This window comes from Haliotis asinina, chromosome 2, assembly GCF_037392515.1.
Source record: "Haliotis asinina isolate JCU_RB_2024 chromosome 2, JCU_Hal_asi_v2, whole genome shotgun sequence".
Classification (NCBI taxonomy): domain Eukaryota; kingdom Metazoa; phylum Mollusca; class Gastropoda; order Lepetellida; family Haliotidae; genus Haliotis; species Haliotis asinina.
In genome coordinates, this window is record NC_090281.1 from 84983645 (window position 1) to 85003167 (window position 19523).

General features: G+C 41.9%; 1 protein-coding gene and 1 pseudogene across 2 annotated transcripts; both read left to right on the plus strand.

Moving 5' to 3' along the window:
• Window positions 1–1039: 1039 nt before the first annotated feature.
• LOC137272943 (ribosyldihydronicotinamide dehydrogenase [quinone]-like) lies at window positions 1040–7879 on the plus strand. Of its 2 annotated transcripts, none has more exons than XM_067805369.1 (5): window positions 1040–1187; window positions 3931–4176; window positions 5103–5347; window positions 5914–6015; window positions 7193–7879. In XM_067805369.1, exons 2-5 carry the CDS (start codon window positions 3957–3959, stop codon window positions 7475–7477), a joined length of 852 nt encoding a protein of 283 aa, XP_067661470.1. In that variant the 5' UTR covers window positions 1040–1187; window positions 3931–3956; the 3' UTR covers window positions 7478–7879. The 2 variants fall into 2 exon arrangements, with proteins under 2 accessions (XP_067661470.1, XP_067661471.1); XM_067805370.1 differs by having other exon boundaries at window positions 1138–1191.
• A 4232-nt stretch (window positions 7880–12111) lies between these two features.
• On the plus strand, window positions 12112–16659 carry LOC137272944 (ribosyldihydronicotinamide dehydrogenase [quinone]-like; annotated as a pseudogene).
• The last annotated feature ends 2864 nt before the right edge of the window (window positions 16660–19523 follow it).

The following is a 19523-nucleotide window of genomic DNA, read 5'->3' on the forward strand; positions in this document are numbered from 1 at the left end:
GTTGATCAATGGCTGATCTGGTCTAGGCTTGATTATTTACAGACCTCTACGCCTTAAAGCTGGGGGTATTTCTGAGTGCGGCCTTAAACAACAACCAAACCATTTAGTAAACCCATGCATAGCCCCGGGATTCTGAATGACAAAAGCAAAAACGACCTTCCTATTTGACCAATGTTACATACTCACCATTCTTACTTAAAGACACTGTCATTAGCGCCCTAAACTGTATGGAATTCACAACCACTAACCGATGTGATCACTGCAAAGCTTTATAAACACCTTTTTAAACAACCTTTGGGGCGGTGAGGTAGCCTGATGGTTAAAACGTTCGCTCGTGACGCCGAAGACCGGGTTCGACTCAACACATGGGTACAATGTGTGAACAGATAAATGTTACTTTACCCTCGTAAAGCTTCACACGGAAGATCAAAAGAAAACAATGATAGATCTTTCTCTTATTTTTGAGACAAAAGGTATGAACATTGTTCCAGAGTTTTTGTTCTGATGTTTTCTGCGTAGAAATGAATGATTTACCATGAACCGATTTCGAGTTGGGTTGTGATTCATCGGTATCATTTTGATCAAACCATACTATAGTAACTAAATTAACCTTTCTGCCTTCGAAGTTTTCATCATGAGAATGTTTATCAAGTAGTTTTATAGTCATTACATAACAGATATCAGAAGCAACTAATTTATTTGTGCATTATATAGATGGAAAGTTCCTACCACCCGTGAAGGTCCGGGGTAGAATAGATCTTCAGCATCTCATGCTTGCCACAAAATGCGACTATACTTGTCGTAAGAGGCAACTAACGGGATCGGATGGTCTGGCTCGCTGACTTGGTTGACACATGTCATCGATTCCCACTTGCACAGATCGATGCTCATGCTGTTGATCACTCGATTGTCTGGTCCAGACTCAATTATTTACAGAGGGTGGTCAAAAGAGAAATTAATATGGATGAGACTGTGAGACAGTCTGTGGGTGACCTGGCTTATTTAGACCCCGGCAGTATACTTAACATTTTGTGTACACAGTGTAGATGCGCGTCGTGAACGTTGAGTCTTGCATGTTATCAACACAGTCATGTACGGGTACATTTGCACAGACGATGACTCTGCAAATTGTTGACGAGATAAACTGTGTCTCACAACCTAGAGGCAGTCCCTGGAAAACGGCTCATGTGAGTACGTGTACTGCTCATTGTAAAATAGTTGGTAGCAGCAGCAGCAATAGTAGTTGAGGTTTTCTATGTGTTCTCTTCCCAGTGAGAATTGAGAATTAGTTACATTCCTGCATATGTTTCACACCTGGGTTTGTCTCGTTAGGAACAGCACAGGCGTGGAGCTGAAATTACGTAATCACAGCGTACGTGAGATTCGAGCCGCCTACGATCTCTATAAACGAGGTATAGGTGTTCGTAGAAATAATTATAGAAGTACATTGTGCAGTAGTACTAACGGCAGCAGTAGCAGTAATAGTAATTAAAGTGGTATTAGTAGTAGTAGTAGTAGTAGTAGTAGCAGCAGCAGCACTAGTACTAGCAGCAACAGTAGTAATGTAGTAGTAGTAGTAGTAGCAGCAGCAGCAGGAGCAGCAGCAGTAGTAGTGATTACTACGGAATGCATAATTATAGTTTTATTAGAAATAGTGGCAGCAGTTCAAATAGTGGTTGTCGTTGTTGTAGTTGGAACATGCACTGTTTATCACGTAAGCGACCTGATGAGATATTGTGGCCTGACTCGCTATCGATAACTTGGCTGATGGCATATCAAGCTTGGCTGTTCACAACATTTATCACTAAATGTTTAGACAGGCACGTGCACAAGCTGTCGCCAAAGAAGGCACTGATTCGCCAGGAAAGCAATAGATGACTTCTAACCTTGGGCAGTACTAGTTGGGTCAGTTCTAACATGCCCGAATGTTTTGAACATGTTAAAAACTTCCGACGTACATTCGAATTGCAATCTAAGCATTCTGAATACATTCGAGGAAAAATAGAAAACACAAACCACTTTCAAATCCTGTCAGAATGTCTCGAATGCGCCTCGAATGCATCTCGAATGAGTCAAAGTAAAGTTGGAATATAGCTCGAATGTTCCTCGAATGTTCCTCGAATGTTCCTCGAATGTTCCTCGACTACACCTGGAATACAGTCAGAACGTCCTGAATGCTCTTCAAATCGCCCATGACGTCCCCAGAACGCCACCGAATCGCGCAGAAACGTGTCCACCTTCACTGAAACGTCTGATAGCATTTTGGACTCTTGTAAAGCTTGAAAAAATCGTTTATTCTGACATTCCCCTCCAAGTGCAGTTCGGATTTTGGAAATATTTTTTCTGGCTGATTCTCAGTGATTCATGTTCATTTGATATGTGTGTGAAGGGGTCGTTAGCATGGCAGAGAGGGCTAGGCAGTAGGGAAAATGTGGTTCAGGGTCAGTGAGACAGACTACCGGGCGAGGGAAAACTAATTTACCCGAAACCCTCAGTGAGGGTACATACCCCAATAGCCAAGATACCCGTAAGATTTCTGACACTGTGTAATGGTTGTGTATGTGAAACGGCACGTAATGTCAGACTGGCTGTCCTCTTGATTATGACCCACTTCTGACTTACCCAAACTTGACGAATGTTCTACAAAACACCGGCGCATGGCACAGTCCATTGCATTATACGGGGGTGATTTGCTACGAGTGGCGCAGTGTTTTGCATTGCCGAAAGACTTATATAATTTCAATACGTGGGTGATTCAGCTAGACTGAAGGTCTCTTTGAACAATTTTGCCAGTCTTCTCACTGAGTATGAACGTCTACAGCACTTCGTGAACAATGTGTTGAAACATTTTAGCAAAGGAAGAAAGCAATGTTTTTTGTTCACCAAGTGATCACCAAATGAACCTTCCTTTTTCGGAAATACTTTTGCAACTTAATCTAATTTTACATCGCTTTAATCACTCTCTCGGCAATTACACTGATTATAGGATTTACACACTTGACCTGTTCTTAAACAGACACAGGCGTGAGCATTGAAACGTCATGAACAATTGCTGACGTCATCTTCAAAGACAATGCACTCACATCATTGTTATGGGCCTCTTCGGAAAATGTTTTCAGCTTTCTTGAGAATCCACATGTACCTTCTCAAAGACTTTCTGACCCGTTAAAATCCTAGTTTGAACCTTGTAAAATGTGACAAATGGGATCCAGAGGTAAGGCTCGCCGACTCCCAATTCCAATTGCGAGGATGGGTGCTAAGGTTGTTAATCATTGTCACGTGAGTACGTGTACTGTTTATTGTAAAATAGATGTGATTACTATGGAATGCATAATTATAGTGTTAATGGAAATAGTAGCAGCAGTACAAATAGCTAGTGACTGTCGTTGTTGTAGTTGGTACATGCACTGTTTATCACGTAGGCGACTTGGTGAGATAGTGTGTTCTGGCTCGCTATCAATAACTTGGCTGATAGCATAAAATTATCAAACTTGGCTGTACACAACATTTATCACTAAATGTCCAGACACGCACGTGCACAAGCTGTCGCCAAAGAAGGCACTGATTCGCCAGGGAAGCAATAGATGACTTCTAACCTTGGGCAGTACTGCAACCACACTATGTTGGCGTCACGAATGGCCAAAATGCAAGGACAATCCTAGATTCGCCCTGTTTATGATTCTGCATTTCTCAGAACCATACAAAAAATCCGTAGATATCATCAATATGAAAAACGTCCATTACATTGCCCCTCAATCTCACATGAAGCAGACGAACGGTGATGGGAAGGGAATATTCTTCAAGGTGGTTGTAAAAACCTACGACTCTCATATATATAACATTGCCCTTTCCTCCCTATTAATAACTTGTTCTTCAAAGCGGCCGTAAGCTTTGTAATAAACCTAAAATACCCACATGGTCTCTCTACAGCCAAAGAATTCTGATATCGTCCTACAATGGCCAAGAACCTGATCCAGTCGTTCGAGTCGGGCCGCGTCTACAGCAAGCAGCAAAAGAACGTGCTGATTGTGTACGCCCATCACGAACCCAAGTCCTTTAATGGCGCCCTCTTGCGGAAGGCAGTGGAGACTCTGGAAGCAGACGGCCACAGTGTAGAAGTGTCAGACCTGTACGCCATGCACTTTGACCCAGTATGTGGAAGGACGGACATCGTCGGTCAGTATCGTGTAAACCCATCCACCCATGCTTGTCGTAAGACGCGATGAACCACATCGGGTACTTAGGCACGGTGACTTCGTTGAGATACGCCATTGTAGCATTGTAAATGCGTAGACTGATGCTCATGTTGTCCATAAATGGACTGGCGTGTCCAGACACGTGTTAGAATGGGTCTTTCGTAACGTATGCTTGTCTTAAGAGGTGACAAAGGGGATCGGGTGGTCAGGCCCGCTGACTTGCTCATCGTATCCTAGATTTATGCTTATGCTTTTGATCACTGGACTGTCTGGTCCAGACTCAACTATTTACCATATAGCTGGAATATTGCTAGGTGAGGTGTTGAACAACAAAACAACCAGAATATCGCATGATGATAATATATATGTTTCAAACTTGTCGGGGATTCGGGATAGGACTAATAAATGTCCAGCAATAAAATATGATTAATATTTAACCATCTTTACGGCTTAGGCCCGTTTGGGAAGGGTGCACCAGAAATTAGCCTCACATGTCGAACCAATGTCCATATAAGTAACGAACCCGGGCCTTTGTCATGACGAGTAAACGCCTTAATCACGAAGTCACCTAACCTTTCCAGACCACTAAAATAGACACTTCGGGGTCTTTCCATTATTTGCTTACAGACATCATTTTGCTGGACATTGCTCAATGCGGCGTTCAACGAAAATAAACGAAAACCAAGAGTAATAGTGCATGTGATAATCTTCGTTGGTTGTAATGAGGACTACTGAATCTCTGGGGCAGTTGAGTAGTGTTACATTTGCTGGACATGGGGTTTATGTGAGGGTTCCAAACGCTATCTCCAAGCTGGTCAACTACAAGGATGTGTCCATAACACTGTTTAACACTTATATACACAACCAAGAGACTGAAGGAAAGCCTAATACCTACATACATTGCAGGTAGCCTCAGGGAGGAAGGTTTCTTCAAATATCAAATGGAAACGAAATCAGCCTGGGAAAATGGCACCTTATCCGATGATATAAAAGTGGAAATGGAGAAACTGAAACGAGCTGATCTTGTGATCTTCCAATTTCCTTTATACTGGTTCACTGTCCCCGCCATCCTGAAGGGCTGGATTGACCGAGTCTACGTCATGGGTTTCGCCTACGGAATGGGGAAATTGTATAGTGATGGACCTTTGAAGGTGAGAGATTCTATATATTTTGTTTAATGGATGACTGGTTGTATGCACAAAGTGTACTTCTAGAATTATATTATGGCAATTTTATAGTGTGTATGTGCTTGCGTTCGTGTGCGTCCGTCTCTCTCTCTCTCTCTCTCTCTCTCTCTCTCTCTTTCTCTCTGTGTGTGTGTGTGTGTGACTGCTTGTACTGTCATGACAGAACGAACCTGGCAGTCCCGTTTTCCCCTGAGCCCTAAGCGATATTTAAACCATTATCTATTACATGTGTGTATGAATGAATGAATGAATGAATGAATATTGCCTGGCGTCGTATCAGATTCGACTACCAGATATGGACTGATCAATATGAGAGTGTCTGATCTCAATAGCAATGGTTATAGGTTGCAAGGAACATCTTCATTGTGCAAAGTGTCGTTAACTGTAAGCTGACAGTTCCAGTACGTGTTTTTCGAATAAAAACCTATCTCATAAAAGACATGTAAACTACACAGAATCGATTTATTACTTATTCCAGACTGTAAGGAGGCAAAGGGGCTTCGTGAATGCATTTCTGTTGACCATTGCAGGGTAAACGAGGCATGTTGTCCTTCACAACCGGAGGTCCAGGTGCTGCCTACTGTGACGCTGGCATGAACGGAGACATGAACGTCCTACTGTGGCCCCTACAGGTGGGTGGTAGTAGTAGTAGTAGTAGTAGTAGTAGTAGTAGTAGTAGTAGTAGTATGATGATGATGATGATGTTTTACAGAACAAAGATACTATGCAGCAAAAAGGGCTCGTGTGATCCTGCCACAGTCAGGCTGGTAAGATCCATCATTAGCTCACTACCTCAGGGCGCTTGCTTTCTCTACACGCAAACCAGTCAGCGAATTGATCTTCTACCAAACCACACTTCTATCAGGAAACGCTGCCTAGTCGAACCCAACAAAAACTTTCCAGAGAATATGAAGGCTCCCCAACACTGAAGCCTTCTGCATTACCCAGATTGTCAGAAGGGCTGTGCTCCCGGTGGAGAACCCGGGCACTCTCCTGATCTGCGGCAAACGATCAGGAGGTCCCAAACCAAGGACACCGAGAACAATGGGGAGCCAACGACAGTGTACATGGGATGCAAGCGAGACATGTCACAGACGATATCCGCATACTAAGCATGCTTTTCCTGAACCTTGCCAATCACATTGCTGTCAAAGGGGACAGAAAAGTCATTGATGTAAATAAATTCACTTGACTTTATCAAAAAGTAAAAGATCAGGCTTAATGTCTGAAATTCTTCTGAGGCTGTATATGGGCCTATTCCACAGAAGTTTAAAAGTATCTTTTGCCATAACACCCTGGACGTGTTCAGGGTCGTATCATGGTTGGACCTCGGAGTCAAAGTCACAGGCATGCCGAAGCAGCGAACCATGCCATCACGTCTTTTAAAATATGCTGTTTATGTCTAGGACGGGCGTCTGCTGACAATGTGTTGGACAGTCTCTGAAAATTCATCACACAGTTTCATGTCAGTGGGAAGTGACTGGCCCTTCATTGTAGTGTGTTATATGTGACCACATTCTAAATGGTTTTGTGTATTCAAAGTTTTGGGCCGTTGGATAATGTCATTTTACACTTAACAGAGGCGTACACAAAGTCAGGGGTCTAGACTACCACTTGTCCAACTTCCATTTTTTGTGGAAGCCGATGTGACGGAGTGCTATAGATGGCTGAATGTGGTTGCTGGCGATTCTATGCTTGACTCTGAGTGTATGGGTTCGAATCCCAGATGGGATTCAATCCGACAAAAATTCTGTACTTTACTGAGTGTAATCCCAAACATAACGTGTGCTACAAATATTTCTGTTGCAGAACGGTATGCTAAGGTTTGTGGGGTTTGATGTCCTGGCCCCACAAATATATTATGCTCCTGCGCATGTCAGTGACGATGACCGGAAGCAGTGGCTGGATGACTGGGGCAAACGTCTCAATAACATATTCGAGGAACCGTCTCTCAAGTTTGTGGACTTTTCCAACTTTACAAATACGAAGCTTTCAGACAAATATGTAGAAGGCGAATCTTCGAAACAGTATGCCCCAACCATAGGCCAGAACCTCGGGAAACTGTTCTCACCGACAGGAATGTTGAAACCTTAGAGGAGACCACATGCAGTGGCGTAATTGCAGACGCCATAATTGGGATGGAAGCTTATTTACAAATCGGAGCATTTATCCTCACGTAATAATGTTTCTAACATGGTCGAATATTTTAAGAAGAATGTGACTACGATCAGTTGTTGCAATCAAAAGACAGAAGTTTATTCCCACTTCTAACACTTGCCCATTTCGAAAATCTGTATTTGATTGACTGCTTTACCCTGCAATAAATGCGAATGGCACGAGAGCTGGTTGAGCTGGCTATTTTAAGAATAATATGACTACGATCAGTTATTTGCTATCAAAAGCAAGATGTTTATTCCCACTTCTAACACTTGCCCATTTCGAAAATCTGTATTTGATTATCTGTTTCGCCCTTCAATAAATGCGAATGGCACGAGAGCTGGTTGTGCATTACTGTAAGTAAATGCAACTTTGTTGCTTGAAGAAAGAGATCAACAGGCACCAAAAACATCATCCCATTGTTCACTGATTATTTCCCCCACATGTCAGGGTGAGTGAATGCGTGAGTGCGTGAGTGAGTGAGTAAGTTGGTTTTTACGCCGTTTTAGCAATTTCCAGCAATATCACAGCAAATAATATTTGAGAAATAATAATGAGTACTCTTGAAAAAAGTTGAAATCTATAAAGCCTTGATACCTTTAATCTAAACATGCTATTGACATAGCTCGGTAATCTTCCACAACACAGCATGACCTTTTGTCTGTAACGAGTAGCAACTTATGTTATCAAACCAAACGAAATGTCATATAACCTCTCTCCCCTTTGTGTCCGGTTAGTTGGGAGTGGGGCATAAAAAGACGAAGTCGGCTTGGTCAGGAGATTGATGATACTGTCTTATGTGAGTGAGTCAAGATTTAACGTCACATCGGTAATACTTCGGCCATATCGTGACTAGCCTTCCTATATCATGTCATGTCTCCATTCTATTTGGATAACGAAAATCGAACACGTTGGTTGTCATGCCTTCGACGTGAGCCATCATGCTTAAAAATAAGTGTGTCGTGTTTCTGGACCCTAATATGTGGCAATTATATCTTATGCGTATCTTTGATTGAAGAGTATAAACGCACCCGCACACGCACACGCACACGCAAACGCACACGGCAAACACCAACGCACGCAAAACACACACGCACCTAGCGTTACAACTCCTGCATATTAATTCTTCCAAATCTCACTGTTTGTTTAACAGAGGGCACACACGCCTTGAACATGTTCGGTACAGTGCCTTGTCTCTAAATCGAGATTGAATTTTACGGTCGCTTTAATTAGCATATCCCTTCCTTCACCTTTTAGCCTTCCGTGGACCAACACATTTACTAATATTAGTAATTGTCGAACTCTTTTACATGACACCTACTTCGTAATAAAAGGTTCGTCTAAGTCTGAAATAAATAAATAATAACCCAACCATGTTTCAATAATATACATAACATAATATACATTATGCATGCTTTTTACCATTTCGATTGCACCTTTTCAAAATTTGGGAATGAAAATATAACACTGATAAAAGTATTCACGCGCAGTGAAGACATTTCTGGGATTCGAATATCATTTTACAACATATTTCATTCTACTCCGATTACAGCAAACACTCATATATGTTTAACAATATCTGTATTTCTAATATTAACCAAACGAGGGGTAATTAAACCTCAGTGACTAGATCGGAACTGGTTCCTTCAGAAGCGCTCATCCAATCTCTAACGTCACCCATTGTAGTTTCCATGAAAGCGGTAAACTCATGATAAGTAGACTTGGTCTCAGTATTATTTGCGCCAAATATTTGTAGATATGACTAAATGAAACAGCACCAAGGTTATCCTACAACAAGCGTAGGTTGTCTCGCATTACATGCATGGGTTGTCGCTCTTTACAGGAAGCATAGGCTGTAGCCCTTTAAAATTCAGCATAGATTGTCGCCCCGCACAAGCATAGGATACTGCCCCTTAGAACAAGCATAGACTGTTATTCCTTGAAATCTAGCGTACGTTGCCATCCGTTTCAAGAAGCATATACTTTCGCCCCAGCGTAGGTTCTCGCCTCCTAGAACAAACACAGACTGTCGTCCCTAGAAATCTAGCGTAGCTTGCCATCCCTTTCCAGAAGCACAGACTTCCGCTCCTAGAAATCTATCAGAGTTTTCTGTCTCTTGTCAGAAGCACAGACTTCCGTCCCTAGAAATCCAGCTCAAGTTGCCGCTCATTACAAAGAGCTTTACAAGCAGCAATATTTTTACCTTTTTTACATTTTGTGTGAGTGCACTTGTGTGTGATAAGGTCATCTTTGAGAAGACTAGAGTCCTTCATAGGCTTGACAAATTGTTATTATTAACGTTGTAATAAAGGCAATAATATCTTTTCAGAAGCTTGCTCTGATAGAGTAAAAACGCTTAAATCCAAAATCACTCTTCTTGACACAACTGATGCTTTTCAGCAAAAATATTATTAAAGCTGTGCCAGTCAAACAAATTACTCCCCTTCCATGGAAGTTATATTCTCCGATTGACCGAATCAAAGTAAATAGGCGAATTTCAAAGGGAACGTCTACAATAGTTAGAAAAGGTCTCAAGTACCAGTTGAACATATCGTAATCCGAGACACATTAACAAATCAGAAAAACAGTCATTCAAATTACAGTTTTTCAGGAAATTGGCGCCAGGTGTATTACATTTCGTACCTATTATGATTTTGGTTCCTTACCATATCCTGCTCAACAAAGTGGTAAACAGCCAAGACCTGCATGACTACGGGATTTCCTCCCACTGATATGCAGTGGAACGTATCCGAGTACTCTTGACGTCGGTCCTTGTCTTTCTAGGCCGTTCCTAACTGTCCATGAGTTCTAGTATTCTTGGCGTCGGTCTTGTCATGAATTCTTTGTCTTTCTTGGGCCGTTCTTAACTGTCCATGAATTCTGGTTCTTAGCTTCGATATTGTCATGAATTCTTTGTCTTTCTGAGCCCTTTACCTGCCCATGCACTGATTGTGGTATATCACGGAAGCTGACCAGTCGTGACCTCACACCAGCCTTCAGGTGACTCATGACAATCTGGTGTCGGAAGTTCTTATCAATGTTGTTACTGGTTATCGCTAATTACGTTGGTAGATACCCGTATTTGCTGATACTATCGTCCTCATTGGAGTTATGACCTTATACACGGGTCAACAACTGTCCAATTTCTTTTGATGGTCAAAGATTGTCCACCTGTTCACACAGACTCTATCCTTACAGTAATGTTGTAGCTATGGTATGATTTTCACGATAAAAAATGAACTACTTAACCTCGCAGATTGTAATGAAATGATCCATTGAAACTCCCAGAAGCATCGAAACAGTAATAAATTGTTTTTGCGGACTCATAAATGTATATTAGGAAAATAATTTAGATATCATTGTGACTGAAAGGTTTATAATTAACGTTCACAATATTTCACAGAACATGTATGTCATATTTACACAAACAAGAAGGGCAATGCCGAGAGTGGATAGCAGGCTAATACAGGGACAGAAATCCATGCTGAGGATAAAATCAAAATATACTTGTCGTTAGAGGCAACTAACGAGATCGGATGGTCTGGCTCGCTGACTTGGTTGACACATGTCATCGGTTCCCACTTGCACAGATCGATGCTCATGCTGTTTATCACTGAGATTGTCTGGTCCAGACTCAATTATTTACAGAAGATGGTCAAAGAGAAAGTGATAATGTCGAGACTGTGAGACAGTCTGTGGGTGACCTTGGTTGATCTAGACCCCGACAGTATACTTAACATTTTGTGTACACAGTTTAGATCTGCGTCGTGAACGTTTGAGCCTTACATGTTATCAACTCAGTCATGCACTGGGACATCCGCGCTGTAATACAGAGTTTGCACAAACGATGATTGTGCAAATTATTGACAAGATAAACCGTGTCTCACAACCTAGAGGCAGTCCCTGGAATACGACTCACGTGAGTACGTGTACTGCTCATTGTTAAATAGATGTGATTACTATGGAATGCATAATTATAGTGTTAATGGAAATAGTGGCAGCAGTACAAACAGCTAGTGGTTGTCGTTGTTGTAGTTGGTACATGCACTGTTTATCACGTAAGCGACTTGGTGAGATAGTGTGGTCTGGCTCGTTATCGATAACTTGGCTGATAGCATATCAAACGTGGCTGTTCACGACATTTATCACTAAGTGTCCAGACACGCACGTGCACAAGCTGTCGCCAAAAAAGGCACTGATTCGCCAGGGAAGCAATAGATGACTTCTAACCTTAGACAGTACTGCAACCACACTATGTTGGCGTCACGAATGGCCAAAATGCAAGGACAATCCTAGATTCGCCCTGTTTATGATTCTGCATTTCTCAGAACCATACAAAAAAATCCGTAGATATCATCAATATGAAAAACGTTCATTACAATGCCCCACAATCTCACATGAAGCAGACGAACGGTGATGGGAAGGGAATATTCTTCAAGGTGGTTGTAAAAACCTACGACTCTCATATATATAACATTGCCCTTTCCTCCCTATTAATAACTTGTTCTTCAAAGCGGCCGTAAGCTTTGTAATAAACCTAAAATACCCACATGGTCTCTCTACAGCCAAAGAATTCTGATATCGTCCTACAATGGCCAAGAACCTGATCCAGTCGTTCGAGTCGGGCCGCGTCTACAGCAAGCAGCAAAAGAACGTGCTGATTGTGTACGCCCATCACGAACCCAAGTCCTTTAATGGCGCCCTCTTGCGGAAGGCAGTGGAGACTCTGGAAGCAGACGGCCACAGTGTAGAAGTGTCAGACCTGTACGCCATGCACTTTGACCCAGTATGTGGAAGGACGGACATCGTCGGTCAGTATCGTGTAAACCCATCCACCCATGCTTGTCGTAAGACGCGATGAACCACATCGGGTGCTTAGGCACGGTGACTTCGTTGAGATACGCCATTGTAGCATTGTAAATGCGTAGACTGATGCTCATGTTGTCCATAAATGGACTGGCGTGTCCAGACACGTGTTAGAATGGGTCTTGTCTTAAAAGGTGACAAACGGGATCGGGTGGTCAGGCCCGCTGACTTGCTCATCGTATCCTAGATTTATGCTTATGCTTTTGATCACTGGATTGTCTGGTCCAGACTCAACTATTTACCATATAGCTGGAATATTGCTAGGTGAGGTGTTGAACAACAAAACAACCAGAATATCGCATGGTGATAATATATATGTTTCAAACTTGTCGGGGATTCGGGATAGGACTAATAAATGTCCAGCAATAAAATGTGATTAATATTTAACCATCTTTACGGCTTAGGCCCGTTTGGGAAGGGTGCACCAGAAATTAGCCTCACATGTCGAACCTATGTCCATATAAGTAACGAACCCGGGCCTTTGTCATGACGAGTAAACGCCTTAATCACGAAGCCACCTTACCTTTCCAGACCACTAAAATAGACACTTCAGGGTCTTTTGGAGAAGTTAAAATAAAACAAAATCAAAATCGTACAATCCACAGTCCTTCGTGATAGAACATGTCCATAAACGTGTATGTATTTTCATTGTTGAATGCCTTACAAAACACAATGGAATGGATGGTCTCTAATACGTATTTGGTAATATCAATATTTACCAAACCATTCCCTCCCGATCTCTTTAGTTTCACTCACGACAAGTATAGCCAGGCTATTACAGTAACGCTTAGTCTGTAAATATAGATAAGTTTGATAGTAACAAACAAACCCACTTTAATGGAAAGGAAGCCCCAGGGAGACCAGAGATTCAGAACCTTCAAGCTGAGGACATCTAGACTTGCTTAGAGCTTCACACTTGAGGAGGAATGTTGTCGGTATGAAAATTTCTTGAGATTAATGGAACTTCGAACTACATTCTAAAACTTCTTACTGCACTCCGAATGTATTCCAACTATTTGTATGCCAACTAGTTGCGTCAGTTCTAACATGAACATGTTAAAAACGTCCGACGTACATTCGAATTGCAATCTAAGCATTCTGAATACATTCGAGGAAAAATAGAAAACACAAACCACTTTCAAATCCTGTCAGAATGTCTCGAATGCGCCTCGAATGCATCTCGAACGAGTCAAACTAAAGCTGGAATATAGCTCGAATATTCTCCGAATACACCTGAAATACAGCCAGAACGTCCTGAATGCTCTTCAAATCGCCCATGACGTCCCCAGAACGCCGTCGAATCGCACAAAAACGTGCCCACCTTCACTGAAACGTCTGATAGCATTTTGGACTCTTGTAAAGCTTAATTGTTTTCAGCTTTCATGAGAATTCACATGCGCCTTCGCGTCTCAAAGACTTTCTGGCCTGTTAAAATCCTAGTTTGAACCTTGTAAAATGTGACAAAAGGGATCCAGAGGTAAGGCTCGCCGACTCCCAATTCCAACTGCGTGCATGGGTCACTGTTATTTGCTTACAGACATCATTGTTGATGTTCAACGAAAATAAAAGAAAACCAAATGTTATACTGTATGTGATAATCTTTGTTGGTTGTAATGAGGACTATTCTGGGGCAGTTGAGTAGTGTTACATTTGCTGGACATGTGGTTTATGTGAGGGTTCCAAACGCTATCTCCAAGCTGGTCAACGACAAGGATGTGTCCATAACACTGTTTAACACTTATATACACAACCAAGAGACTGAAGGAAAGCCTAATACCTACATACATTGCAGGTAGCCTCAGGGAGGAAGGTTTCTTCAAATATCAAATGGAAACGAAATCAGCCTGGGAAAATGGCACCTTATCCGATGATATAAAAGTGGAAATGGAGAAACTGAAACGAGCTGATCTTGTGATCTTCAATTTCCTTTATACTGGTTCACTGTCCCCGCCATCCTGAAGGGCTGGATTGACCGAGTCTACGTCATGGGTTTCGCCTACGGAATGGGGAAATTGTATAGCGATGGACCTTTGAAGGTGAGAGATTCTATATATTTTGTTTAATGGATGACTGGTTGTATGCACAAAGTGTACTTCTAGAATTATATTATGGCAATTTTATAGCGAGAGGTGTGTATGTGCTTGCGTTCGTGTGCGTGCGTGCGTCTCTCTCTCTCCCTCTCTCTCTGAAGTGTGTGTGTGTGTGTGTGTGTGTGTGTGTGTGTGTGTGTGTGTGTGTGTGTGTGTGTGTGTGTGTGTGTGTGTGACTGCTTGTACTGTCGTGACAGAACGAAACTGGCGGTCCCGTTTTCCCCTAAGCCCTAAGCGATATTTAAGCCATTATCTATTACTTGTGTGTATGAATAAATGAATGAATGAATGAATGGATATTGCCTGGCTTTGTATCAGCACCCGGTGGTCGAATCTGACTTTGCGTTCTCTGCCAGATGTGGACTGATCAATATGAGAGTGTCTGATCTCAATAGCAATGGTTATAGGTTAAAGGGAACATCCTCATTGTCCAAAGTGCCATTAACCCTGTCCAAAAGCCCTAAGCGATATTTAAACCATTATCTATTACTTGTGTGCATGAATGAATGAATGAATATTGCCTGGCGTCGTATCAGATTCGACTACCAGATATGGACTGATCAATATGAGAGTGTCTGATCTCAATAGCAATGGTTATAGGTTGCAGGGAACATCTTCATTGTAGTGTCGTTAACTGTAAGCTGACAGTTCCAGTACGTGTTTTTCGAATAAAAACCTATCTCATAAAAGACATGTAAACTACACAGAATCGATTTATTACTTATTCCAGACTGTAAGGAGGCAAAGGGGCTTCGTGAATGCATTTCTGTTGACCATTGCAGGGTAAACGAGGCATGTTGTCCTTCACAACCGGAGGTCCAGGTGCTGCCTACTGTGACGCTGGCATGAACGGAGACATGAACGTCCTACTGTGGCCCCTACAGGTGAGTAGTAGTAGTAGTAGTAGTAGTAGTAGTAGTAGTAGTAGTAGTAGTAGTAGTAGTAGTAGTAGTAGTAGTAGTAGTAGTAGTAGTAGTAGTAGTAGTAGCGAATGGAACTCCTACCAAACCACACTCCTATCAGGAAACGCTGCCTAGTCGAACCCAACTTTCCAGAGAATATGAAGGCTCCCCAACACTGAAGCCTTCTGCATTACCCAGATTGTCAGGAGGGCTGTGCTCCCGGTTGAGAACTCGGGTTCTCTCCCGATCTGCGGCAAACGATCAGGAGGTCCCAAACCAAGGACACCGAGAACAATGGGGAGCCAACGACAGTGTACATGGGATGCAAGCGAGACATGTCACAGACGATATCCGCATACTAAGCATGCTTTTCCTGAATCTTGATATGAATAAATTCACTTGACTTTATCAAAAAGTAAAAGATCAGGCCTGTTGTCTGGAATTCTTCTGAGGCTGTATATGGGTCTATTCCACAAACGTTTAAAAGTATCTTTTTTCCATAACGCCCTAGACGTGTTCAGGGTCGTATCATGATTGGACCTCGGAGTCAAAGTCACAGGCATGCTGAAGCAGCGAACCATGCCATCACGTCTTTTAAAATATGCTGTTTATGTCTAGGACGGGCGTGTACTGACAAGGTGTTGGACAGTCTCTGAAAATTCATTACACAGTCGACATTTCATTTCAGTGGGAAGTGACTGGCCCTTAGTTGTAGTGTGTTATATGTGACCACATTCTAAATGGTTATGTGTATTCAAAGTTTTTGGCCGTTGGATAATGTCATTTAACACAAAGTCCGGAGTCTAGACTACCAGTTGTCCAACTTCCATTTTTGTGGAAGCCGATGTGACTAAGTAGTTTAGATGACTAACTGTGTTTGCTGGCGATTACATGCCTGACTCTGAGGGTATGGGTTCGAATCCCGGAGAAAGTGAAATCCCAAACATAACGTGTGCTACAAAAATTTCTGTTGCAGAACGGCATGCTAAGGTTTGTTGGGTTTGATGTCCTGGCCCCACAAATATACTATGCTCCTGCGCATGTCAGTGACGATGACCGGAAGCAGTGGCTGGATGACTGGGGCAAACGTCTGAATAACATATTCGAGGAACCGTCTCTCAAGTTTGTGGACTTTTCCAACTTTACAAATACGAAGCTGTCAGACAAATATGTAGAAGGCGAATCTTCCAAACAGTATGCCCCAACCATAGGCCAGAACCTCGGGAAACTGTTCTCACCGACAGGAATGTTGAAACCTTAGAGGAGACCACATGCAGTGGCGTAAATGCAGACACCATAATTGGAATGGAAGCTTATTTAAAAATCGGACCATTTATCCTCACGTAATAATGTTTCTAACATGGTCGAATATTTTAAGAATAATGTGACTACGATCAGTTGTTGCTATCAAAAGAAAGACTTTTATTCCCAATTCTAACACTTGCCCATTTCGAAAATCTGTTTTTGATTACCTGTTTTACCCTGCAATAAATGCGAATGGCACGAGAGCTGGTTGAGCTGGCTATTTTAAGAATAATTTGACTACGATCAGTTGTTGCTGTCAAAAGAAAGATGTTTATTCCCAATTCTAACACTTGCCCATTTCGAAAATCTGTATTTGATTATCTGTTTGCCTTGCAATAAATGCGAATGGCACGAGAGCTGGTTGTGCATTATTGCAAGTAAATGCAACTTTGTTGTTTGAAGAAAGAGAGCAACAGCCACCAGAAACATCATCTCATTGTTCACTGATTACTCTGGCCTCATGTCACAGTTAGTTAATGCGTGAGTGAGTAAGTTGGTTTTTCCGCCGTTTTATCAATATTCCAGCAATATCACGGCAAATAATATTTGAGAAATAATAATGAGTACTCTTGAAAAAAGTCCAAATCTATAAAGCCTTGATACCTTTAATCTAAACATGCTATTGACATAGCTCGGTAATCTTCCACAACACAGCATGACCTTTTGTCGGTAACGAGTAGCAACTTATGTTATCAAACCAAACGAAGTGTCATATAATCTCTCTCCCCTTTGTGTCCGGTTAGTTGGGAGTGGGGCATAAAAAGACGGCTTGTTCAGGAGATTGATCTCACTATCGTATGTGAGTGAGTTAATATTTAACGTCACATCGGCAATACTTCGGCCATATCGTGACGAGCCATCTTATATCATGTCATGTCTCCATTCTGTTTGGGTCAAGAAAATCTAACGTGTTGGTTGTCATACCTTCGACGTGAGCCATCATGCTTAAAAATAAGTGTGTCGTGTTTCTGGACCCTAGTATGCGAAAGAAGTTCTGTGGTAATTATATCTTAAGCGTATCTTTGATTGGAGAGTATAAACGCACACGCATACGCACACGGCAAACACGAACGCACGTAAAATGCACACGCACTTAGTGTTATAACTGCTGCATATTAATTCTTCCAAATCGCACTGTTTGTTCAGCAGAGGGCATACACGCCTTGACCATGTTCAGTACAGTGCCTTGTCTGTAAATCGATCACGGGTAAGAGATTGAATTTTATGGTCGGTTTAATTAGAATATTCTTTCCTTCACCTTTTAGTCTTCCGTGGACCAACACATTTACTAATTTTATTAGTTGTCGAACTCTTTTACATGACAACACTGTAATCAAAGGTTCGTCAAATATTATGCATGCTTTTGCCATGTCGACTGCACCTTTTCCAAATTTGGGACTGAAAAGAAAACACTGATAAAGGTATTCACGCGCAGTGAAGATCTTTCTGAGATTCGAATATCATTTTACAACGTATTTCATTCTACTCCGATTACAGCAAACACTCGTATATGTTTAACAATATCTGTATCAGCATCTCTAATATTAACCAAACGAGGGGTAATTAAACCTCAGTGACTAGATCGGAACTAGTTCCTTCAGAAGCGCTCATCCAATCTCCAACGTCACCCATTGTAGTTTCCATGAAAGCGATAAACTCATGATAAGTACACTTAGTCTCAGTATTATTTACTTTACTTTTTACTCTACTGAGTCTCAGTGCAGGAGTATACAGAGACTACGTTTACTTAGACTTGAGATAAACTACAACACGCTTTAGCTAGTTTTTGTAGTAAGTTGTATCTCATTTATGCATGTTTTACTGGGCCAAAACATTAACTTGTGAATTGATTCTTTCAAAGGTAGTATTTCTCTTTGTTGCTCCTCGAACTCAGCAACTCGCGATCTGGACCTGAAAATCCAGTGATTGGCGCCATATACTTATAGATATGACTGAATGAAACAACACCAAGGTTATCCTTCAACAAGCGTAGGTTGTCTCCCATTACATGCATAGGTTGTCGCCCTTTACAGGAAGCATAGGTTGTCGCCCCTAGAAATCCAGCATAGGTTGTCACCCTTTACAGGAAGCATAGGTTGTCGCCCCTAGAAATCCAGCATAGGGTTGTCGCCCTTTCAAGCATAGGATACTGTCCCTTAGAACAAGGATAGACTGTTATTCCTTGAAATCTAGCATGCGTTGTCATACGTTTCAAGAAGCATAGACTGTCGCCCCCAGCGTAGGTTGTCGCCTCTTAAAACAAACATAGACGCTCCTAGAAATCTAGCACAGCTTTTCAACACTTTCAAGAAGCATAGACTGTTGCCCCTAGAAACCCAGCGTAGGTTGTCGCCTCTAGAAATCTAGCGTAGCTTCCCATCCCTTTCCAGAAGCACAGACTTCCGCTCCTGGAAATCTATCTAGTTTTCTGTCTCTTGTCAGAAGCATAGACGGTCGTCCCGAGAAATCCAGCTCAGCTCATTATTAAGCCCTTTACAAGCAGCAATAGTTTTACCTGTATACATTTTGTGTGAGTGAATTTGTGTGTGATAAGGCCATCTTTGAGAAGACTAGAGTCCTTCATAGGCTTCCATGGAAGTTATATTCTCCGATTGACCGAATCAAAGTAAATAGACGAATTTCAAAGGGAACGTCTACAATAGTTAGAAAAGGTCTCAAGTACCAGTTGAACATATCGTAATCCGAGACACATTAACAAATCAGAAAAACAGTCATTCAAATTAGTGTTTTTCAGGGAATTGGTGTCAGGCGTATCGACATAACAGGCCTACAAACCTGTTACTTGCATCTGTTAAAGCG

Bases quoted from the DNA above. Each gene is read 5' to 3' on its own strand.
- LOC137272943 (XM_067805369.1), top strand. From the start codon at position 3,957: ATGGCCAAGAACCTGATCCAGTCGTTCGAGTCGGGCCGCGTCTACAGC. The intron at 4,177-5,102 runs GTCAGTATCGTG...CATACATTGCAG, and splicing joins TGGAAGGACGGACATCGTCG to GTAGCCTCAGGGAGGAAGGT. The intron at 6,016-7,192 runs GTGGGTGGTAGT...TTTCTGTTGCAG, and splicing joins TCCTACTGTGGCCCCTACAG to AACGGTATGCTAAGGTTTGT.